This window comes from Centroberyx gerrardi, chromosome 1 (assembly GCF_048128805.1).
Source record: "Centroberyx gerrardi isolate f3 chromosome 1, fCenGer3.hap1.cur.20231027, whole genome shotgun sequence".
NCBI classification, from domain to species: Eukaryota; Metazoa; Chordata; class Actinopteri; order Beryciformes; family Berycidae; genus Centroberyx; species Centroberyx gerrardi.
Window position 1 is genome coordinate 22346058 of NC_135997.1, and position 24257 is coordinate 22370314.

At 41.1% G+C, this 24257-nt stretch overlaps 1 protein-coding gene across 1 annotated transcript in view; it reads left to right on the forward strand.

The window, feature by feature from the left end:
* The window catches only part of mdga1 (MAM domain containing glycosylphosphatidylinositol anchor 1), a 187054-nt gene that overhangs the window by 96187 nt on the left and 66610 nt on the right, over nucleotides 1–24257 (forward strand). Inside the window, exon 4 of the mRNA XM_071900079.2 lies at nucleotides 23774–23970. Within this exon, the coding sequence (XP_071756180.1) occupies nucleotides 23774–23970 (197 nt within the window). The remainder of the gene's footprint in view (nucleotides 1–23773; nucleotides 23971–24257) is intronic.

A 24257-nucleotide genomic window follows, 5' to 3' on the forward strand; every position in this document is an offset into this window, starting at 1 on the left:
TAGAAAATTACTCCAGCAATTGGTAAAGAGTAGCTTGCTAAAAAGTGTATCCACCTTAGGGGAAATCGTAGACACAAATCTCCCTGTGAGAAACACCCTCACATTGAGCCAGGGAGTCGGTAACATCCAGTACACTGTCTCACTATATCAGTGCCGCCATTCCTTAAACATCAAGCCGTCACAGTAGTGTTGCCTTGGGCCCATTACTTAGTTCATTATGCAAGAATTATGTCCTCTCTCCTGCTCTAGCCCTACCCTCTCTATTGTGAGAGGTCATTTGGCTTCCCTGGAGGACCATTAAACTAGGACAATTACATTGTAGTAAGTCACACAGGGCTTTAGCAAGGGATAGGCGTAGGGTGGGAAGTCTCCAGGGACAGGCCACCCCCACATGGCAGGCTTTTCCCTGCCTGTTAGAGAGCTGCGGGTATGAGCTGCACACAGGAGTGTTTGTGGTTGTAGTGGTTGTCTTGATGTTGGGGAGAGGTGGGCGGTGTTTATGAATCTACAAGGACACAGAGAGTTTGAATGGTAAATAGGGCTGGGCGATATGGTTGTAATCAATATCACGATAATCAAAATGTTTTTTTTTTCGATATCAATATATTTCATGATATGGCTCACGTATGCAACATCACATGGTAATCAAATGAATGTTCATCCCATTGGTGTAATGTCAAACAAAACTGGAATTTTCAAATAATATTCCTTAAAATGTTTCATGCCTCATTTTGTCTGAGTTTTTAAATTCAATTTGCTTGTTATCATCAGTTTAGACATCAGAATTGTGTATCACGTTATCCCAAAATCATCATCACAATATGATTCTACTGAAAGACAATAAACGATAATATTGATTTATCGCCCAGCCCTAATTGTAAACTCCGTACTTTTTTCTCATTGTAAGCAGCAGGCGGCCATATGATTGTATGCCGGTTATGAAATATAAATGTTTCCTAGTCCCAGAGTTTTAAATATTGAGAGGCACTGCTCTATGGTGTCCTTTACTTAACTACAGTCCAGGTCATATCAGTCTAGGGTGTATTGAACCGTATTGATCAACCTCTGACAGGCTGTGTGTAAGCAGTGAAAAACAGCCTGTGACAGTCATGCAGACTCTGTCCTAATTAGACGGGCGCCACGCTGAGTCTGCATTTCTCCAATAAACTGTGTGACATAAGCTGTTAACAGTAACACCAGCTCCTATTAAGAACATTAAGGTGAACCGTTTGCATCAGCTCCGCAGTAAATCTGTGATGCAACATAACATTTTGTGTTTTGACTGGTCATTATTCCGCATGCATAATATATTATGATTTTCTCTCCGCTGTTGTGTGTCATGCAAATTGAGGCCTTGGCTGCTTATAACAAGAATCTGATTGGCATTACTATTTGAAATGGTTCTTTTATTGGTGCAGGCTTGATTGATTTTGCCTCTCACTCAAAATGAATGCAATCACTGTGTCCCTGGAGTTAAAATCCCTTCCCATCTGTGCTGCAGGCGGGCTAAAGCAAATGCCCAAATTAACTTAAAGACCTCTAATCAATAACACAGTTCAGCTTGTAACGGGAAGAGTGCCACTGCTTTCCTGCAACTCTTCAGTAAGACAAAATAAAAAGCAATGAGGGAGACACATATCCCTAACAAACACAGGTCACTCTGTTGAGTAGGGTGTTGATCTCTCTCTGGACTAGACTGAACATGTGTGCAGTAGCTATTGTAGACGTCCCTATAAAGTCTGCTACAATGGCTATGTTTATAATTAGCTTATGCTTGCGATAGAAAGGTGTGAATACAATTAACATTATACCTGAAACAAGTCCAGTCTTGGTTTTAAATGCTTTTAACTACAATATAGAAAAGACCAAACACTGTATTTAAATCACACAAAAAAAAGAAAAATGCTGAAAAATGCTGCCTTAACTTTTTAACATTTTGATACAGTCTGATCAAAGGTCCCCAATTAGTGACACTTCAGAAGTTTCATAGTTTGCTAGTAAATCAGCCGTAGTCATGACAGATGGATGAGCAGATGGAAGTGATGAGCACAAGCCATCATCAGCCTGTCATTACTTCCCAAACATATGTTTAATGCTAAATATTACAATTACCTCATCACAGTGGAGCCTCATTTATCCAAATTTCAGGCACCATCTAGTCGTGTGTCAGACCATCACATGAAAGGTCCTCCATTAATGAAGCAATAGAATTTACATAGTTCAATAACAACTTAAACATTCATTCATTCATTTCTTTGACACAGCAGAATCCAATTGATCCATATTTCAGATATACAGTATATATTATATAGATAATAGATTGTTAGACAGTTTGATCTAATGGGCATTCTTAATAGCACCTCAAAAGTTGTAATCACAGTCATCCAAATTGCTCAAGGTATCTTGCATTTTGCTACATTATGCCTGAATTTGCCTCAACAAACGCACCACAGAAATCTGTCTAACCAATCCAGGACCATGTAAATATATTCCACTTTCCGAAGGTTCAAATTAACTGATATTATCAGACACACTATTTGATATATGCTCATTCTTTTTAAATCAAGGTCAGTTAATGTTTACCTCAGTAACACCTTAAGCTGTGTTTCATCAGCTTAATCAGGTCATTTAATATTGATGAAATATTGACATGGTATTTATTAGTTTGTGTAATAATTGAATAGAGTATCACCTCACCCACTGACTTACTGGTGTGATATGACCTTTTCCTCATATCATCAGTACTTGTACTGTGTTACTGTTCCCTCAACCAATCTACCCTTTATGCTTGGTTCTGTGAACTTGCCAACATGCATTACAACAAAGATTAAATTCCCTCTTTGATCAGATATTATCAAAACTGTCCTAATACATGCTCTTACATACCTCATGCTCTTTTTTCTGAGCCTGGGTGAAATAATATATACAAAGTCTTTGTATATATACTGCATTGCTTTACATACCAGATGGGTGGCGTTAATTGCATTATGAGTCACTAATCACAGAAATCAACACTAAAGACTTTTTCTTGTGATTAGTATAACTATTCAGTAAGTAGTAATAAGTATTCTGGTATTATTGCAGGAAATTGCAACCATCTGGACTAATCTGGAGAAAAATAAAATTTTTACAAAATACAATTGTCTATTCATTTTACCTGTGCCTCTTCTCTGTAATAGTTCAGTCAAGTCAACTTTATTCATATAGCGCTTTAAAACACAAAACCAGTTTGTACCAAAGTGCTTTTCAAAATGTGGGTATTAAAACATACTGTAAGGGGAATAAGGGCAAGGCTAAAAGCACAACATAAGAGTAATAGAGCATAAAAGAACATATAAGACACAATGAGACAATGAGAACAGCCAATGAGAAAAAATAGGTTTCATGACGACTTTGACATAATTGGCTGATCTGATGCTTTGGGGAAGGCTATTCCACAGTCTCGGCATTACCACAGCAAAAGCCTTGTCACCCATAAGCAGGGCTCTAAATTGTCTTTTTGCCACGGTGCAGCAGAGGGCATCACGAGGCAAATTCAGGTCAGACAGTCGGGCAGTCAGTCAGTCAGTCAGTCAGTCAGTCAGGTAACGCTTAGTGAGATGTCGCTTCATCAGTTGGCCTCTAGAGGGCGTCTGTGTCTAACAGATGCAGTGTTTCCCATGCAGAAGGACAAAATCAAAAGTTGGTCAACGTAGAGAAATTGATTTAAGATCTAAATCGATCTTTAATGCGCCTGATGTGTGCATCACGTCATGTTTGTCATGTGGAGATGTACAGACAGCAGACCAGCAGCACTGAACTCAATCCACAGAGTCTCCCGGTGTGAAAACAAAAGTGAACCCCCCCCCCCAAAAAAAAAAAACATTCCACCATTTGCTGAACTCGCCTGTGTTAGTAACAGGATTTGTAAACAGTAACCCGATAACACGTCTTCTGCTGCCCTTCAAAGCAGAGCTTCTGTGCATTGTATTGTATTGAATTGAATTGAACACACTCCATTGAACACACACGCCGGGTCTGTACAGGATCTGTGTTTTTACTTGGTAGCACAGGTGCTTCCAAACCACAAAATTTTAAGAAGCACAAACTTTTATTTTTTTATATATATATATTGAATCAATATTGGATGAGATACAACCAAGTGTGCCAAGTGATACAGCCAAGTGTGGAGATACAGAAGGTCAGTCTGATGGCTACTCCAAGGCTCCTAACATCAATACACTGATTGGATTCAGGGGCATTACCCGTATTACAAACAGAAATTAGCTGGCTGGAAAGGAATCAGTTATCAGCTCTCTGTGGAAAACACTGTTTGTTGTGAGAGGAAGCTTCAGGAAGGGGATTTAATTTTAGCCAATTAGAAAGACAGCTTTGAGGTAAACAAAGTCAAGCTGGCGTTTGATTGGCTAGAACAGAGCAGATAATAGGAGAGGGGTTGCTATGCTCACGTTTAAGAAGTTACTCAAAAAAAGTCACTTTAGGACAATCATTTGTTGGCGCACCAGTGCATCCAAATTTTATTTTATTTCCAGGTCGCATTTACTTTAGAGCCCTGTGTAAGTTTTAATTGAGACCTCAGGACCGCCAGAAGCCCCTGATTAGAGGGGCTATTCTGGCAGGAATAAACAGTGAGCAATCTGTTTTCCTTCACACAGTCAGTGTGATGAGTGGGATATAATGTAGAGGACAATGGATATTCGGGAAGGATTCACTCCCATGTAGGTATAGGGACATGTAGTCTCTGAGGCTCACACCAACATCTCTAAGTACTACTGTACCATGGCTATTTATTCCCCATCTTCTTGGTGCAGACCCAGAGCCTGCCTCTGTGGAACTCGCTCAGAAGTGGATCAACACACAAAGTAACTTTCCTGAAATGCCTTGGAGAGTCATGTCAAAACCCACATGTCCATATCATCCAGACAGCTGCAGGGGACCAGACCCTTTTAGCTAGAGCAGAGGCAAGTCAAGTTGATTTGTGAGTATGGGAGTGACTGACCTAGTGACTGCATGTGTGTGTGTGTGTGTGTGTGTGTGTGTGTGTGTGTGTGTGTGTGTGTGTTTGAGCATACATGAATGTGTGTGTAACATTGTGGATTTTTGATAGAATGGCACTGTGACTGTGTAGGTATGCATGCATGCACAGACACATGTGTATAACACTGTGTGCTTCACAGTGCAATCTCCCTGCGGTTTCCTCACCCCAGGTTCCCTGTTGAGTGTGGTGAGTCACTGATAACGTGACATGGGTTTCCATGACAGTTTGGGGTCGCCCACGTGCCCAACACCTCCACACCTCCACACTGATGTACTACATCCCTCTCTACTCCTTTAAAAGCAGAGCTGTTTCAAGGGTTGGTTACAGAAGAACAACTGCACAACATAATGTAACACAACAGGATTGAGAGATAGGAAAAATCATTCAAAAGTGAAAAAATATGTGTGTGTGTGTGAGGCCCCTTTCACACGTAGAACCTACTGTATAAGATTAATGTGTTAACTCTTCCAGCAGCATTAGTGGTTTCCCTATTCACACTATTAGCTACTATCTGTAAGATGTCCATGCAGAATGCTTTCACACATGATGGTTCTGTATAGTAGAGGCAAGGCCAGATGTTGCGTTTAATGTACGCAACAGGAGACATCACTTGTTACCTGTTTAGAAAAATGATGGATGAGGAGCTCCTATGTTTCTCTTACTATTATTAACATGCATATTAATCTTTTCCTCCACTCAGATGGGAGCTCCCTTGTTTCAGAGTCCGTCCAATTTCCAGACATTTTTGAAAACAAAAAAATTTTCACTTCATCGTTTATCAAACTTCCACCTCTGCTGCTCCAAACAAATGCTGTCGTGAGCAAAAAAAAACAAAAAAATTCTGTGGTTGCTTTTCTGCGTTCTAATCATTTATGTGAAATGTCTATGGTGTAAATGATTTGTCAAGTCTCAAAATGCTAACATGACTCTCTTGTACGGAAGTTTGCTAGCTTGTTAGCATTTTGTGACCATATACATTTCACATAAATTATTAGAACAAAGAAAAACCAACCACAGAAAATGTTGATTTTTTGTTTTGTCCGTAGGAATTGAGCTGGGAACATCTCTTGTACCGCACTTTGTGGGCCTGGCCCATTTGAAATGTCACACCATTCTTATCTATGAAATACGCCACCCCAGAGTGTGTTGTGATTTGTTTGCTCTCTCTACATGAAAGTGTATTACGTAAGACTGTAACCTTTTTTCACATTAGCGTCGCAAAGGAATTTCACTAGGTCTTGAAGGGGGAAATTTCTGGATCAATTTTTCGACTCTGGTTCCTGGTCACACATGTCCCCAACATAGAAAATGTCTGGGTGAAGCTGCATGTGTGAAAGGGGCTACAGTTTTGGTTTGTGCATGCCATTCCTATGTCACAACTATCACACTGTAGCTTTAGACATTAAATAGGGAGACACAGGGAGACATTTTAAATGGCCTGGAGGAGTGTGGATTTTTTATTCATATTTGTACAGCGGCAGATCTCAGATGTCTCACACATAGTCGAGTAACGCAGAAAGGGGAAATTCTCGGTAGGGCCTTTAAATCGTTTTGCTGGGTGGAGACAGATAAATAAACTGTTTTGCCGATCAAAAAGCTGACTGCCAGATGTATAAATGGAGAGACAGCGACAGATGGAGTGATATAAAAAAAGAATAGATGATGGGGAGACGCCCTGACAGACAGGAATATCCATCAGTAAACATAATAGAGCCATATGTGATTAGATGAATGGACAAAAGACAGGCAGTTTTAAGAACCTTGCAATATGTCACTTGGAGTGTTGGATTTCTTCATTCCCTGTTTTTTGTTATATCTTGAAATCTCCCTCTCCCTTCACCAATTGACATATTTGATATCTGCAGTGAATGGAATCACCCAATATGGATTTGAACAAGAGCTTAACCACATAATCAGTATTTGGTATTTGGCGGCTAGAACAGATCCTTAGGCACACAGTAAGTGTACAGACACACGCACACACACACACACACACACACATGCATGCATACACACACACACACACACACACGTACACACAAGTAAAGTATGGTTTGGTTATAAGCTGGCCTGAAGACCATGTGTAGATAAGATCAGTCCACTTGTCCCCATCGTTTGGCCAGCTTTATCTAAAATGTGTTTTTCTTTTTTTTTTTTTTCATCCCTTATTTATCGTCTCTCTCCTCTCTATGAAGGTTATACAATGCAGTGTAGACCTGGAATTATCTTGACCTCAACACCGGCTCTTGTAGCACACACCGATATTTTTCTGGGGGGAAATAACCATTACACTGGAATGAGGCGGTATAAATCAAGTGGTTCATGGTGGTTTTCCTGTGGCGCAGACAGCATCAGAGAAAGACAGGACAACATACAGCAAAAGAACGGGACTGAAAGAAAGGAACATGTATGAAAAGGAAAGGCCTGCTGAGCTCAACACACCAGAAGTTTGTATTGATTCACAAACTATTTATAAAGCTCTGTTCTGGGATCTGTGTATTACGTACTAGAAGGCCTTCTACCACAAAAGAAGTTACAAATTGTGGCTTGTGATTGCTTCACTAAATCAGTTGCAGAATTAATTAATTTGTCAAGTACAATAAATGTACAGCAATTTGTAACAGTAACAGTAACATTGTACATATGGACATATGGTGCAACAACAACAGGACCAAGCCAGTTGGTTATACACATCACTCTCCATTATGTTTTCCCACTGTATAATTTATGGATTACATTCACCGACTTGGCAGGAATTATAAATCATGGATCTTTGTAGAGAGGCATTAACATTAAGTTGTCACACTCATGGAATTTTCATTTAATGCATTTCCCCTTTGATGCAAAATTAGCTTTTCCCAATGACCCTCTGCAAACCCAATTGAAAGGTGATATAATGGCATTGCCATGATGATGCAGTAATTAAGACGTCCAGCAGTCCATTCAATACCCTCCGATCAATACAGCTGATCAGATTTCAGTCGGTCTCTTCTCACTCAGCTGTCATCACTTCCTGATATTCGTGGCCTCCACCAGTCAGGATTATTGATGATGCGCTGGAGGGGGATGAGGGCAAAGCAAGCTCTAATTTCAAAGTGCAAGGCTTCGATTATTACTTCTTGTCATACATTATATTTGTTAAAGGCTTTATTGGATCCATTTTGGCTCCACTGTGTAGTTCTTTTCATTGTTCTTTTGTCAGCCATTTTCTCAACACTTCTGAGACAAGGACATTTATACGTACATTCAATATGCGATTATTTTTTCTTTGTATATAAAAGCAAAATTCATAAAACAGCATATACCTTTGAGCAGGGAACATGAAAAACAAAGTACCACTTAATAAACTCAATTAATAATTTGAATATGTATACAAATACACCCCAGATTGGTTTAGATATCAGTGATAAATCCTTCACACATGGCTGACTCCCCTGGCTGGCAGCCATTGGTAGTGAGTGGATCTTCTGTCCGACACCTAACCCGCTGTGAGATGGAAATGTGGGCCATAAACTAAACAACTGACAGTGAACCTTTCATTTCATTGCCTTTAATATTTTTTTTACCGCCCTCACAGGTAGGATGGCTGTTCAAATTAGCCAGCTCCCCCCAGCCAAAGACCCCGCTGGGCGGCATCCGTATTCATCAACGCCATAAGGCCAGACCAATTCTAATATTATTTTATGGCCGTGGCATTTTTCATCCACCCAGCCTCCAATAACTTCCAACTTAGATTTTATGACTTTGCTCTTCTTCTCTCTTTCCCCTTTTCTGTCTGTCTCTATATATCTCTCGCTCACTCTCAATCTCTTTCACTTGATCTTTCTCTCTATCAATCTCTCTCGCTCCGTCTCTCCTCCCCTTTTCTCTCTCCCAGCCCTTTCTCTCTCTTTCTCCATCATGTCACTCCGTGCTTTTCGACCCTTTCCTCTTCTTTACTCCCTTCCTCGCTCTCCTCCCTTCCTTCCCTCCTCCACCCTGTCTTTGGTTTTTCATTTACGGCTTGCCGCGGCGGGCTGGGTAATGAAGGCAGTGTTATAAAGTATGGGAGGTGCCCCGGGGCAGGCTCACAGCCTATGTATCGGCAGACAGAAAAATTGAAATAGGATAGGGATGGAGACAGAGGGGCAGAGACTAGAGGATTAGAAGGCCATGAAATATAGAAAAGACCAAGATTAGAGAATTCTAGAAAAACACTGAAGGAATAAAGAAAGTCGGTGGTAGTATGTGAGTAGCTTCCCTGCATGATTCTCTGTCAGCCTGTGTGGAAAATACACTATAGACCGTCTAGTTGGAGAAGGGAAGAGGAACTGAGAGGAAGCTGCCAGATACATAAACAGATAAATAACTAATCAAAGGAGCAAATAAACCAAAATCAACTTCAGCTTCAACAGAGGAAGCAATTACTTATCCCTAACCCTAAAATCTGTTTTCCGACAGTTGAAAACGGGAGCTGAAGAAGCTGCCTCTTTCAATCTGAGGAAATATCCAGCCTTGGCAGAAAAGTGCTTGAAATAGTGATTGGATGAATACAGAGATTCCAGAGACTGAGGAATACAGAAAAGATTAGATATAGAGAATATTGTATAGAGCGATGGAGGGGAGACAGTTGGTCGTGAAATGTAGGTGGCTCGCTTATGCTACTCAGTGGCCTTGCTTTCATTGCATCTTAAAAACATGTTACTGCAGTATTTGTTTGTGAAACAACACGTACATATTACATACATACAGTGCATACATGCATGAATACATACTTACAGTACATACATACACACTTACATACTGCACATACATGGCAAATATTTTGAATGTCAAAATAAAGACACAATCTATTATTGCAGTAATCTTTTTCTGAAGGTGAGAATTCATTCTTCATAATCATTGAAGAAATACCCTATTTAACTGCACTATAAATAAAAAAGCATGTTTTTATTATCCAGGGGAATAGTACTTTTGAAAACACATTAAATGAATAATATGGAGCTTTTAACCCCAGCCCGAAATCAGACATGGAGAGTGAATAATACAGGACTTTTACTCCCCAGCCCAAAATCAGTTTCACATCAGCTCCAAACAGGTCAGTAAAACTTCTGCAAGGTCTCCAGCCTGGGGAAATAATCAGCCTTGGTAGAAAAAGTAGGGAAGCACAGAAAAAACTGGAAGAGACACAAACAGATAAATAAGTAAAGAAAGGAGAAAATAAACCTAACAAAAAAAATGTGAAATGGGTATCCGGTGGGTGCACTACCACAGACCCACGGTGTTAAATTCTGTTAAGAGTCGTGGGCTAGCTCAGCACTTTTGGAGTGCAGGCGGAGTTGGTGGTGGTGAGGGAATGCCACACAAATCAGTTTGGAGAGTAGGCAATAACCATCGGAGCCAGAGGCAGAGCAGCTTATCCTCACTCAAAGCATTGCCCAATAAGCTCTGTGAAGAGTTTCGCTGTGGGGCAGTTTGCAAAATGACGCATGGAGGGCCGTTTGTGGACTGAGCGTGGTTAGTTACATTTCGGTTTTGGGGAGTAAAGATGCAAGTGTGGAAGAGACTTGGGGTGTGATTTTTACTGCAAGAGAGGGGATTCTGAATCTTGTCCTTCCTGTAAGGTCAGACACAGTCAGATCTGCCTAAGATCTCTCCCTCTCTCTCTCCCTCTCTCTCTCTCTCTCTCTCTCTCTCTCTCTCTCGATAATACTGTCATATGAACTTAGACAAATCTACTATCTAACTACTGACAAACTACAGATGTTTCTGTCTCAAGAGATTCATAGTAACATCTGTTGCCATGATCCCTTTCTTTCAGCTCGCCACCCTGACACTTGAGGACACACTGAAATCACAAACTTTATCCAACCTGAGCCTGAATTAGTGATACATTGCCATTTTAAATGCTGATGACAATAGAGGAGGAAAATAAGTTGGCCAGCAACAGTGGATTAAGTTAATAACAGCATGTGTGCATTCCAACTCGACACTCAAAAGTCTACTTTATCACCAGACTATCTATCTATCTATCTATCTATCTATCTGTAGGCTTGAGTTACACTCAATTCCTGCAATATCCTGCACCATTGAATATAGTATCTGATATCAGTATTTACTGGTAGTACCGGTATTTGTCAAGAAAATGAGTCGAAAAATGTAACGAGTGCACTGACTCCAGCATTGATGGTTGAGCTCATTATATTACATCACTATGGAAACTCAGACTAGTCTACGACCTCTGACCCTATAAAGCCTTGCAAAGGTCATAAAGGTCAGAGGGAAGGACCTTTCCCTCATGCCCACAGTAAATAAATCATTTATGTGACTGCAGTGTCGCCTAAAGACATCGGTGAGACATTAGTAGTAATGCCCACTCAATGTGTGAGGAAGGTCAGCCTAGGTAATGAGGGGGTCTGTATCCTGGTTTCCATTAGGGGTCAGCTGGGCCTTACTCATTATATCATGTCACACAGTTTTCCCCCAATCCCCCATCATTTATGTTCTGCCTTTTGGCATAACATATAACCATATATTATTGGGCTGACCCTAGCTGTATGTCCTGAGGAAGAAAACTGTGAGGGGATGACAGTAGTGGACATTGAGTTAGATTTATAGCAAAGCTTTAGACGCAGTATTACCACACTTGTAGCACAAATGTCTTTATTTATCCACACAACTTCAATAATATCTGTATCCACAATCTACAATCTATTTGTATTGTATCGCTTGTATTTCTAATCTATTGTTGTATTATATTTGTAATTTGTTTTTTGAAATTTGACTTTGACATCTTAAACAGACACACTCGACATCTGAAGGGGAATCTGGGGAAAAGAGGGAATTCCAGCAACACTTGCAATAATGAGAACAAAGATTTATTAGTAAAACTGACAATTCAGCTGAAAGCAAACGGCTACATTCATTATAAATAAAAAAAGCACACTAAAATCAACTAAAATAACAGACAATGGGAATAACAGCCAATAGATGATTAAACATACAGCTTCATTAGGCGATACAGAAACATAGGATGTGGTCATGTGACAATCCACAAGCCCACCTATTCACTACCTACATGTTACAGCAGCTTAGATGAAATATCCAAAAGGCACCCCTCTGTTTTCTGAGGCGGTTAACACTACCTCCTCTTTGGGTGGGTTATTCAGTACCTATAAAGAAGAAGGAGGACATGCGATGCCCAGTTTGCAACTGGATTAGTTATGTCATTTGTTTTGATAGAACTCTTGTGTTCTGTGACGCCTTCTTCGAGCAGACAGGATGTTTCACCAATGCATATCTGACCACATGGACTATTCTGTGTCCATTCACTGGATGACTGAAAGACTTCTCATTCTTAATGTACTGGCAATTGATGCAGTTACCACAAATATAAACAACCATCTCACCGAAATAGCCCAGTCACTGAGGCTGGTGATGATATTCAAGGAGCAGCAGCATTTTGTGGTTTCAATCCAACAGATATCTTGACAACCGCCTCACTCTTTGAACATGACATTAACCAGGAGACAATGGAAGTGAAGTTGTGCCAAAATACCATTTGAGCGTCTGAGCAGGAATCCACAGAAGTGGCAGAGTGTGGGTTATAATAAGTTCATTGTGCAGATTGCCTCTGAGTGCAGTGTTAGTGTAACAACACAATACAATACAACACAAGCAATCTCACAAATTCAATAATTTTAAGAGCAGCACCAGCTCTGTGTGTATGTGTGTATGTGTGTGTGTGTGTGTGTGTGTGCAGAGTCCATATGCTCTATTGCTGTGGTCCACAGTGCCCTGGATGCCACAAAGCTAATTAAATATACAAGCCAAAGGGTTGGCCACTACACATCTGTCGTCTGGCTGTGCTCACAAGTGTGTGTGTGTGTGCGCGTGTGTGTGGGTGAGACAGAGAGAGAGAGAGAGAGAGAGTTTGTGGCTGCTTGCACTCATATATATGTGTATGGGGATGCACTGGCATAAGTGCATGTGCGTGTTTATGAGAACTGGATGAATGTGTGTGCAACCTTCAGTGGTACCTAAGCATGTGGATCCTTGTTGGCATCATGCTCGTTTCAAAGCTGGCATCAAAACGGCGCCCGCACAGCAATCCATGGAACCCAGCTGTTACACCATGACCCAGACGTCCATATGACCACAGAAAGACTTAGAAGGGCATCCTGTATCTGGTCTGCTCCCCGTAGATAACTTCGGAAGGCACTTACAGGGACATGGAAGGACTTTTTGTTTTTGCCCTCGGGGGCCGCAGCGAGGGAACTGAGATTCATGTGTTATTATGGCCTAGAGGAGAGTGTGTGCACGCGTGTGTGTTTGTTTGTGAGTGCATGCTTGTGTATGAGTGTGTGTGGGGGGGTATATGAGTGTGTGTGTCTTTGTGGATGTTTTTACATGCATGTGTGTGTTTTCGCATGTGTGTGGCCGTGTGTGTGTGTGTGTGTGTGTGTGTGTGTGTGTGTGTGTGTGTTTTAGCCCGGAGGCTGAGTGAGTGAACTGTGCCTCTTTGTCCCTTAACACCCTCTTTGCTGTCACCACCGCTGTACAGCTACACTGTCACGCTCATGGTAAACACCCATGCCCAAATTAGTCTTTTATGGCCTAAAATAATAGTCACACCATCATGAATGTTTAATATCATTTCCCAGGCTCGTTGCTGACAAAAGCATAATTAAGGCCTGTACACAACGCTCTGGCACGATGAAAATGTGCCATTTTCAGCAAATTCATGAGTGTAGTTTGGGACAAGACAGATTGTGTATTTCTTCTTAACACAACGTGTACTTGTGCCTTGCCATAAAACATAACAACACAAGATGAAACACAAGATGTGATATCCAAAGGCAGACTGCTGTATGTGTTGAAACATGAATAAGGTTAAAGGATAATTTTCACTATAGGACTGTATTAGAGAGTCACACGCTCAGGCAAGTGAGACATATGTAGCTCTATAGTGAAGCAACTGACAATTTCGTTCAGAATGGATTGATATAATGGAAAATAATAGGAAAATAGTCTCCATGCCGAACAAGACTACAATTATCCTTTTATGACAATGATAACCAAACAGAGTGGTTTCACTCCATGCCCCCGTCTGTAGAAATAATTGGCCGATTACCTGAGGGATTTTTTTAAACTAGTGTAAACACCTTTCTCTACAGAATGGCGTTTTCTGCAAATTACAAATAGCCCACCACCACTTTTTTAATGATCGTTTTGCGTTTCTTTTTCTTTCCTGTTGCATCTACCTGCTATTAATAATCTGTTTCCTGTAGCATTTTGAGATTTGTTTCCATGAGGAGTGTGTTATAATCAAAATGCAATATTATTATTATTATTGTTATTATTATTGGCATAGCAGTCCTTAAAACTTTTCTTTAACTTTCTGGAGGACACTGGTTGGATCAGAACATAATATTGTTTTTTTTTGATGGACACTCAGGTTAATTTGGTTGATGTGAAGCTAATGAAAGTCACTGCATTGACTCTGAGATTCTGGCTGGTATTTGATTTCTTGATGTATTACTCTCAGGCAGGCAAAAGACCAGTGATTTTTGTTTTCACTGAAAACTGAGTGGAGAAAATCACCCTAAATCAATCTTTACTTCTCAGCATTGCATTTTAAACAGAGGCAATGTTCTCGTTATTTCCAAATGTGGGCCTCGTGCATGTTTCATGCCCTCTTTAAGGCGATGTCTATGAGCAGAATGCTGAATAATTGACGAGACGTGAAGCTGGATCAAACGGCAAGTCTGCCTCTGTTTGTGCCTCTCTGTATGCACAGCTTTTCTTTTTGTGTGTGTGTGTGTGTGAGAGAGAGAGAGAGAGTGTGTGCATGGGCATGTGGCTATGTGCATTCATGTGTGTGTGTTTGTGTGATAGTTAGTGCTTGTTTTTTTTTGTTTTTTTTACTTTTTTGTGTGTGGTGGGTATAAGAAGGAAATGTGCTTTTAACTCCCAGTGTGTAAGTGTGTGTGTGTGTGTGTGTGTGTGTGTGTGTGTGTGTGTGTGTGTGTGAGAGAGAGAGAAATGGCATTTGTATGGTCGGCTTTATGTCAGGGTGTAATCCATGTGAGTGGGCACGAGAGAGAGAGAGAGAGAGAGAGAGAGAGAGAGAGAGAGAGTTGGTGCTTTTTTTCTGTAGCTTGTATATTATTGGCCATTACTGTAGGCTGAAATGCGTGTGGACTCTAAACAGGTCTTGTGAGGACAGCTGTTATCTATCTCAATGGCTAACAAACTCAGTGTTGTTTGGGCTTCTCAGCTGTCATGCGTCAGTTAAGATTGCATCAAAATGCCCGGCGCATAACTACCCATGAGAAAACACTGACTTTGTTTTCATTGTCACAAAAAGTGGATTTGCCTTCAGTGAGATTTGGTTGCTTTTTATAAATCTATTTAACTGGTGTAAGCCGCTGTAACAAGTATTTGACCAAGCTTGCATCATTGCACAGGCAAAAATGTGCTAATAAGGCTATTGTGCCCATATACAGCCATAACACCTCTGGATACTCAGTGTAGTTGCAAACTGCATTCAATCAATGGACAGATTCTGTTCATTCACGTCAAAAGTGTGGGCTGCATACTATTGATTATGATGCGTTTTAATATGAACTGAGATCTGTTTTGCCCCTATGCAGGGCCGGGGTCAATTCACTTCTAATTCCATCTGCTCAAAAGTCAGTAAAAACTTTAGTTATTCCTGGGGATTTTTTTGTTTCATTAGCCCTTCTCCACAGGGATTCAGATTCAGATCCAGAAGACTTTATTGTCCATCCCATGACAGAAAATCATCTTTGACAAGGCTCATAAAAACACATAAAGCACAAGCTTAAAAAGAAACACGACAACAAACAACAACCAACAATGGACACAGTTATGAGAAGGTGCATATAGAGCTGAACATTTAATCGAAAAAAACAAAATCACAATATGAACTTCTGCAATTTCCAAATCGCAGAGGCTGCAATTAATTGTTTAAACCCGCAATAAGCAATATCAGACCTTATAACCAATCCTGTAACTAATGTGTGCTATGTGGAGATTTCATTAAGACATAATGATATAAACCAATATCCCTTACACACAGGCCAGCTGTGTTTTAAAAAAAAAAAAAATTTAAGTTCAAGTTTCTGCTCTGGAACGAAGCTCCTCCCGGTCCATTCAATGGCTTTCCATTTTTTTAAAACTAGCTTGGCACTTCCCTCGCTGTTTAAAGGGAGGCGCCAAGAATCGATGACAGTAATGGCAGAATCAATGAAGCAAGCAAGTGTACTTGTTAAACTAGTAAACTTGCTACCTACCTCTTCACTTGTGTGGGACATGTAACCTTCAGCAGGAGAAGGTTAAAAAAGAGGGACTGGTAACCAGCAAGACTTAGCTGTTAGCCTTTATGCACGGTGATTTGATAAGTTTGTCCTTAGTAGGCCTCTGTAGTGCAGTGGCTTTGCTGTGCTTTATTTACAAATGTGTTGCAGTTTCTGTCACCCTCTAGTGGTCAGAAAATGTTGCTTATTGCAGCTTCAAGGGAGAGTTGCATCCAAAATGGATTTCTAAACAAAGTATTTTAGTGCTGCGGGTAATCTTTGGTCCATGAATCAAATGAAACAATTGTACAAGTTCTAATTAATGTATGACAAGAAAAACGTTTAAATCGCAATTGCAATATTCTGTCAAATAATCGCAATTAGAATTTTTGTCAATATCTTTCAGCCGTAGTGCACAGTGTTGTATATTCCTTATTGAAAAATGGTTATTGCAGTGGGAATGAAGGATTTAGCTGACATAAAACCGTAGAACAAACAAAATAAATGCTCAAACCGCTCTGACAGAGGAGCATCCGCCCTCAGGGAGGTCAGAGTGCAAAGTCAGCTACAGAAGTGGAGCTAAAAGGGATCCGGTGTCTTGCTCGGGGACACATGCTTGGGGCAGATGCTTGCCGATATGGAGCTTGAACCTGCATCGTCTGGTTGAAGGGCCGTCTCCCCACTCACCCTGCTGCAGGTCGGATGTTGTAGGTTGTGATTTCTCATGCCAAAGGTTTTTCAGGTTTTGAAGAAGAAGATTCCCTTCATTAAATTTACTGAGTTGAACACAGGCTCCCAATGGTAGTGCAGGTGATACTGTAATAAAGTATCAACGTCCATTCACCTGTGTTTGTTTAGTTCTTTGCTTTAGAGCTCATGCTGTTTCGGTAATATCTGTTAAGCACGAATACAGAGTGTTACTTCCTTCTCTTTCTTAAGTACATGCAGTCTTTCTTTCTTATTTAGTACAATGCAAATGGATATCAATGCTGCATTGACCTTCATTCAACTATAGTGTTTGCGGATGGTCTTTATTGGAGAGAATAATACTCTAGCTTTTCTGTGTTGTACAACATCTTATCTATCAGGTACACACGCACACACACACACACACACACACACACACACACACACTGCCCCCTGCCATCCCCCACACACACGCGCACCGCACCCTATCCCCCTCCACTGCACGCTCACACTCAATTGAACCTGTCATATCCTCTTTGGTCCCCTAATGGCCGTCTACTCCTAGAGAGCTATTAGAGTACAGGACGTGTTATTGGAAATCAAAGAGGATTTGGAGTCCAGGGCGCCCTCCTCCAGGGGAAAGCACCCAGCAGAGGTCAACGTGTTACGCAAACACATTCAACTCGGTCAACCCCGGTTCTGAATAAAGCGCAGTTTCCATCGTAGGCCACAGTTACACCGGTCACTTCAGTGTGATTTTTGAGGTACGATCATAAAGAGCTGATGTTATGCGGACACATTTCAGGGTCTGTTACACAACTCCTATGGCTGTTATTTAGATCCCTGTCAGTTTTACTTCTACCCATACTTCCTCTCTGTCGGTTTACATTGCTTATGCACATTGTGACTAGATTGTGTCCAGAGTTTGTAATTCTGATCACAAAATGAGTCTGGCCACCTAGGGAGTGTGTCGGTCCAGGAAGCGTCTCGTCCTGCCAGTTAATGCGTTCTGGCATGATTGGATAATGAAATTTGCATTGAAACAACAAACACAATTTTGTCTCTCTATTAAGTAAATTTTCAAAAGCAAACATAACCAAAATACCTGACCAAAAATGCACCCTGTATAAACCTTTGGGGAATACATTTCAGAAGAATGTAATGCTCCAGTCGGATATCTTGCTACCTTGATTAGCAGACAGTAGTACATTTTGCAGCACATACTTTGTATGAGAAGGGTTTCCTACGCCACTTTTTAATAAATTGAGATGGATTGAGACCTGAAAATATTACTAGCAAACAGATGGAGAATGCCTGATGATGTTTTCTAAATGATAAAGGAATTCCATTAACACACAGCTTGTCTGATGGGACGTGGGTGCCGTGGATTCACCTAATCAAGAAATGTTGAATCTGCCCTCGTTGAAGTAATTTGTGTACTATCAGGCAGATAAGACAGTTTGCTAGTTTTTTTTCTTATTTTCTTTATCAAACATTTTCAAATGAAGTCAAGTCAGATTTATTCATAAGTGGTTCTAAGGAAATGTATGTTTAACAGAGCCAAAATGACAGCAAATTTACAGATAAAAAAAAATGCTACAAAAAACAAAATCTTTTTTTATGAAGTCAAAGGTGCGTGCAGAAGGTTTTCTGCTACTATTTTGTCAACAAATACATAAATACACTTTAACTAGATAAATATTCGATAAATAATAGCAGAGTTTTTACAAAATGCTTTACAGGAAGCCATAAAAACAAGAAAAGTAAAATACATAAGATAAAATAGGAAACACAGTCAGGAGAGAATAGGTTGCAAGAAGAATAAATACTTTAGTCTGGAGTATAGACTGGGGAACAGTCAGAAGAGTCTTACTCTGCTCATGTTCATAGGGAACTAAGAGGTCTGCAGTGTAGCTAGGGGCCAGACCTACCTGCACTTTATACATTAGATTAAAAATCAATTCTGTCTAACTGTTAACCAGTGGAGAGATGCTGAAATTGGGGTTATATTGTCTCTTTGTTTGGCACCAGTTAAAATCCTAGCCGCTGCATTCAAACAAGCTGGATACCTGAGGATGACTTTTGATACATGAGAGTGACTTTTGATACGTGAGAGTGACTTTTGATACATGAGAGTGACTTTTGATACGTGAGAGTGACTTTTGATACATGAGAGTGACTTTTGATACGTGAGAGTGACTTTTGATACGTGAGAGTGACTTTTGATACATGAGAGTGACTTTTGATACATGAGAGTGACTTTTGATACGTGAGAGTGACTTTTGATACGTGAGAGTGACTTTTGATACGTGAGAGTGACTTTTGATACATGAGAGTGACTTTTGATACGTGAGAGTGACTTTTGAGAGGCAGAAACAGAGGGAGTTGCAGTGGTCTAAACGATAGTTTTTTTTTAAAAAGTTTATTTCTCAGTTGTAGGAAACACAACTGCAATACTCTCTTTACCTGTTCTTTAAAAGTCAAGTCACTGTCAAAAACTACTCCTAGGTTTCTGGCCACTGGGTTTGTGTTGGAATATAGACTGCCAAGATACTTTAGAAAATGATTTCTGGAGGGTCAAATAAGACTATTTCCCATTTGCTGTCATGAGTTGTTAAAAGTATTTAATGTTTTAGTTTGTTTCTTTTTTATCTACTGTTTCATTAATTATTCAGTTTGGTGTTGCCATCCATAAATGCATTTCCATCATTTTTTCCCATTACTTTGCTCTGATTTAATTTAACGGTAATTGAACTGAACAAGGCATTGGACGATGTGATGCTGAGCTTTATCAACATGCTTTTGTCCAAACTATCATGTTTTAAAGGAGAAACAAAATGTTTTGCTGCCAGCACAATTGTCTGGTGTCTAAGCGGGAAGCAATGCCAGACCGCCTAAATGACTGGAAATTTGGAAATGTAGATGTACATTACAAAGATGTGGCTAACAATAGCAGTGCAGGGGAATTGATCCAAGCAGTGTGCAAAGGCAGGACTTTGGGGAAATCAGAAGCTTCATTAAAGTTTCATATTGTATTTCTGTTCACTTGCAGTTTCATCTTGTGTCTCTATTTACTTAAGGGCCTAAATTGCGTAAATTTAGACTCACCCTGGGAGCCTGGCTTATGAAAACTTATCAGCAAAATTGCCATGTGGAAACGCTACTGTGGATGTATTGCTGTGAAAGTGTTGTCATCGTCACACCCATTACCTCAGTAAAGGCATTTTGAAAGTAAGGATTCAATTTATTTAGTGAATGCAAAGTGCTGAAACTAAGAGATTGCTTCTGGTCCAGCTATCTTAAGGGTGAATAGTCACAGCTGGGTTTTTTAAAAGTTGGTTTCAGGATAAAAGAAATGCAAGGTTTTTCCATTGCACAAGTGTAATGCACCATACGATGCTCATATACTGGCAGAGTATGATATGTTTTTGTGTTTTGATGACATGCAAGCAATATCTGCTCAGCATTCCAATGCAAAACCAAAGTGTGCCGGTACTGTGTCACACACAGTAGCCTAGGTCTAATGTGGGTACAACATGGTACTTATGCAATGGAAAAACTCTTAAACTCTCTGTCAGAGTTACAGGATGTATAGAGCAAAAAGCAAATTGAAGCACAAGTGGAACACTCTGCAAAAACGTGGGCATCTGAGTGACTGTACAGTATTGGTCCATTTGCAGCTACTTAATATTCTTGTGAGAAACTACCTGCATTGCTCTGCGCCTCTCTGTGTCAATCTCACTTTCACTTTCTCTGCACTTAACAGTGTAGTGGGAAGGAACAGACAGAATGACAGCAGACAGTCACACACACACTCACACAAACACACCTACACACACACACACACACACACACACACACACACACACACACACAGAGTTATTATAACTCAGCATGAGTCAACCTGGATTCCCCTTGTGCTGCAAGCGCTGGGGTCTATTAAGATCATATAGAAAGCCTCCACTGATCAGGGATGAACACACACACACACACACACACACACACACACACACACACACACATACACATATACTCAAATGCAAGTATGCATGCACACATACTCTCTCTCTCAGTATCTCATACATACACACACATCTGGTAGCACCAAGACAGGGGAGGCTGCCTTTGATGGCTGCCCAGGTTGGAGGGCCTGTTGCTGGCATAGCCTGACAGACAGATTGGAGGTACTTCACTTGAGATCCGCTGTCCGGCTTCCTGCTGGGCCTATTGTCCCAAGCTGTGGGCTGTCTTTTTTTTTTTTTTATAAATGAGAGTGTTCACAGGGAGATAAAAGGAATGAAAACAGGTGAACGCTTCAGAGAGAACAGAGTTGTCTAATGGAGAATAATGGGAAACAATATAAAGTTTCTATGGCATCCTCTATTGTCGTAGTAAAATATAAAACTAGCTCACAGCACGAGAGTCAGCAGCTCCGTCATTGTACTTTGTATATTGAGAATGTTTCAAAATGTAGTTCAGATTTTTTCCACAAATCGTGACTACTGTTCAGATTCTGTGCTACTTTACACCCTTCAAAAAACATAGGTGGAGGTGTAAACTAATTCACAATAGACCCAGAATAGATCCATAATGGAAGACTTATACCATGGCAACCAATGTAAGGAATTTGAATGACATAGAATATAAAATGCATGATCAAGACTGGAAGCAGTATGGGTTATCATTTTAAGAAGCCCCCGTGGTAAAACCAACACCTTTTTCATAAACATAGCATTGAATAAGGGAGGTTTATTCTGCCACTGTGATAGCATAACACTCCAACTGGGACATTTTCTGTCTTCATTTTCTGACTTCAGTGGTTTTCAAACCTTTTCTCCTGCCCTATTCTTCCTGAAAACCAATTTTGCAGGGCATTGCAGAGTATGCTCCATTTTTTTGTCTGCTTGCCTAACTAGCCAGCTATAGTATATTCAGCTTTCCTTACTTTTTTGTAATGGTATGGCAACATACAGAGTCAGAATACTGAAACAATTAGAAATATGTAGTTAAAACCCTTCAATACATGTAAAAACCTTGTTTGTCCAGAATGATTTTGGGAAACCAGAACCAGAATTGTTGGGCTAAATTAATGAGACAGAAGTGGTCACTTGATAGCCTCAGTGACACACTCACTCTGACTCACCCCTCTGTCTTCTGACATCCAGGCTCGATTTCTGCGTAGGCGCTGTGACCAGTTTAACAGCATGAGAAACACTTATATCACATCTTGTGGATTGGTAAATCTTGCCATGACCTTTTTTTTCTGAACCAAGAGTCTGAAAAATACTGCTCTCATGCGGTTGCCAGTTTGTTGTTGGTGTCACTTCTCCATGTGAAATCACCGTAGTTCAAGCTGCCTCTGTGTGTTTCTGTGCCAGTCTGCCTGCATAGGCAACAATCAAACAGAGTAGTGGGACAAAAGCCTGGAGCTCTAACCTTCAAACCACAAAAGTGCTCCGATGCTGAGACCGCACACACTTTGATGTAGGTCCAGTGTGTGTGTGTGTGTGTGTGTGTGTGTGTGTGTGTGTGTGTGTGTGTGTTGGAGACAACTGTGCCCTTTTCAACAGCAAAGCAAGCGCAACATTTATCCACACATTGTTTTTCTCAATTGTAACATTCACAAGTGGGAAGAGGAAGACACACCGATGCAACACCAACCAATACAAATGCAACTCTGCTTCCTCCAACACATGGGGCCCTGCCACGCTCACATCTGATGATGTCAAGTAACATATTAGCTACGCTCCCATCTCCCCTCTTTTCTATGTCACACACCAAGCCTTCCCCGATAAGAGTACAGCAGGTGAGATGGGAGAGAAGAGAGGAGCATAGGGCAGAAGAGAGGAGGGCAGAGGGAAGGAGAGGAGTGGGGTGGCAGGACAGAGAAAGGGAGAGAAGAGGAGAGGTGCTGCCTTGGGCTTGGCAGAAATTGTCCCCGTGATGGTTTGAAGTCCTCAATGTTCCAATTAGGCTGCAAAGAATCGGGATTACACACACACGCGCGCGCACACACACACACAACTCTGCCCTCTAAGAGATGGAGGGAAGGAGCGAGGAGGAAGGGATAGAGAGGGAGGGACGGTGATGAGGAGTGAAAATGACAGTGAGTTTTGGAGAGATGGCAGAAAGCAGGGGAGAGCAGCCTCCATGCTCGTGACAGCAGCTGAAATCTTATCCACTGGAGGAAATGGAGATGACGCTCCCATGGAGGAAACGACAGAGGGGAACGAGGGAAGTGGGGGAATGGGATCTAGGATGTGTGTGAGAGCCACAGCAAGAGAGGGGAACGCCAAAACATAGACAGATTGTTTGGACATTTGCGCTCGTTAGAAGTAATGATCAATAGGCAAGTGTTTGGACTGTTTTGGTCAGTGTGGATGGGCGATTCAGCCAAAAAACAGCTTTTATTTTTCATGATACTTTTGCACCTTAACGCTGTTTTTAACGCCGTGAGTAATTTTGTCCCAGTTACCAAACCCCATCCCTGCCACAGATAATATTGCCTACATCTGTGCCCAAAAAAAGTCGACTATCTACCAGCTAGCTTTAACCACACATACTCTGAAGAATTTGTGCTTTTAATAAAACTGCACCCTGTGTGGTTTTCTCTGTGTACGTTTGTGTGCGTGCATTGCCACGATTCATTCTGAGGCCTTAATGAACTAGCTTCTTGAGTGTAATAACCAATATTCTTCCCCCAGCAGCAATTTCTGAGTCTCTTCTGTTTTTTCTTTGCATTTTGCAGACCTGGACAAACCGGTGCTGACGGTGCACCAGACCATCAGCGATGTGCGTGGCAGTTACTACCAGGAGAAGACGGTGTTCCTGCGCTGCACCGTCAACTCCAACCCGCCCGCCCGCTTCATCTGGAAGCGCGAGAACACGCCCATCGAACAGAGCAAGGACAACGGAGTGGACATCTACGAGCCGCTCTACACACAGGTGCGACACAAACACGCAGTGCCGACGCACAGACAGACATGCAGTCACTTCCCACTTTCTCATCACTCTTCTCCTGGAGAAGTGCCTCACAAGAGGCTCTCCTCACCGAATCATATTCCCTCTCCCATGCCTTCCTCCTCTACTCACTGTAATTGTTACTCTTATCTTGAAAGGAATCGTTCTTTCCTTCTACCTCTCTGCCTGGCTCTTATCTTTTTTTTTTTTTTTTCTTTCCCTACCACCTCTATCTTACATGATCATCCGGCGGTCACAGGGACATTGTCGGG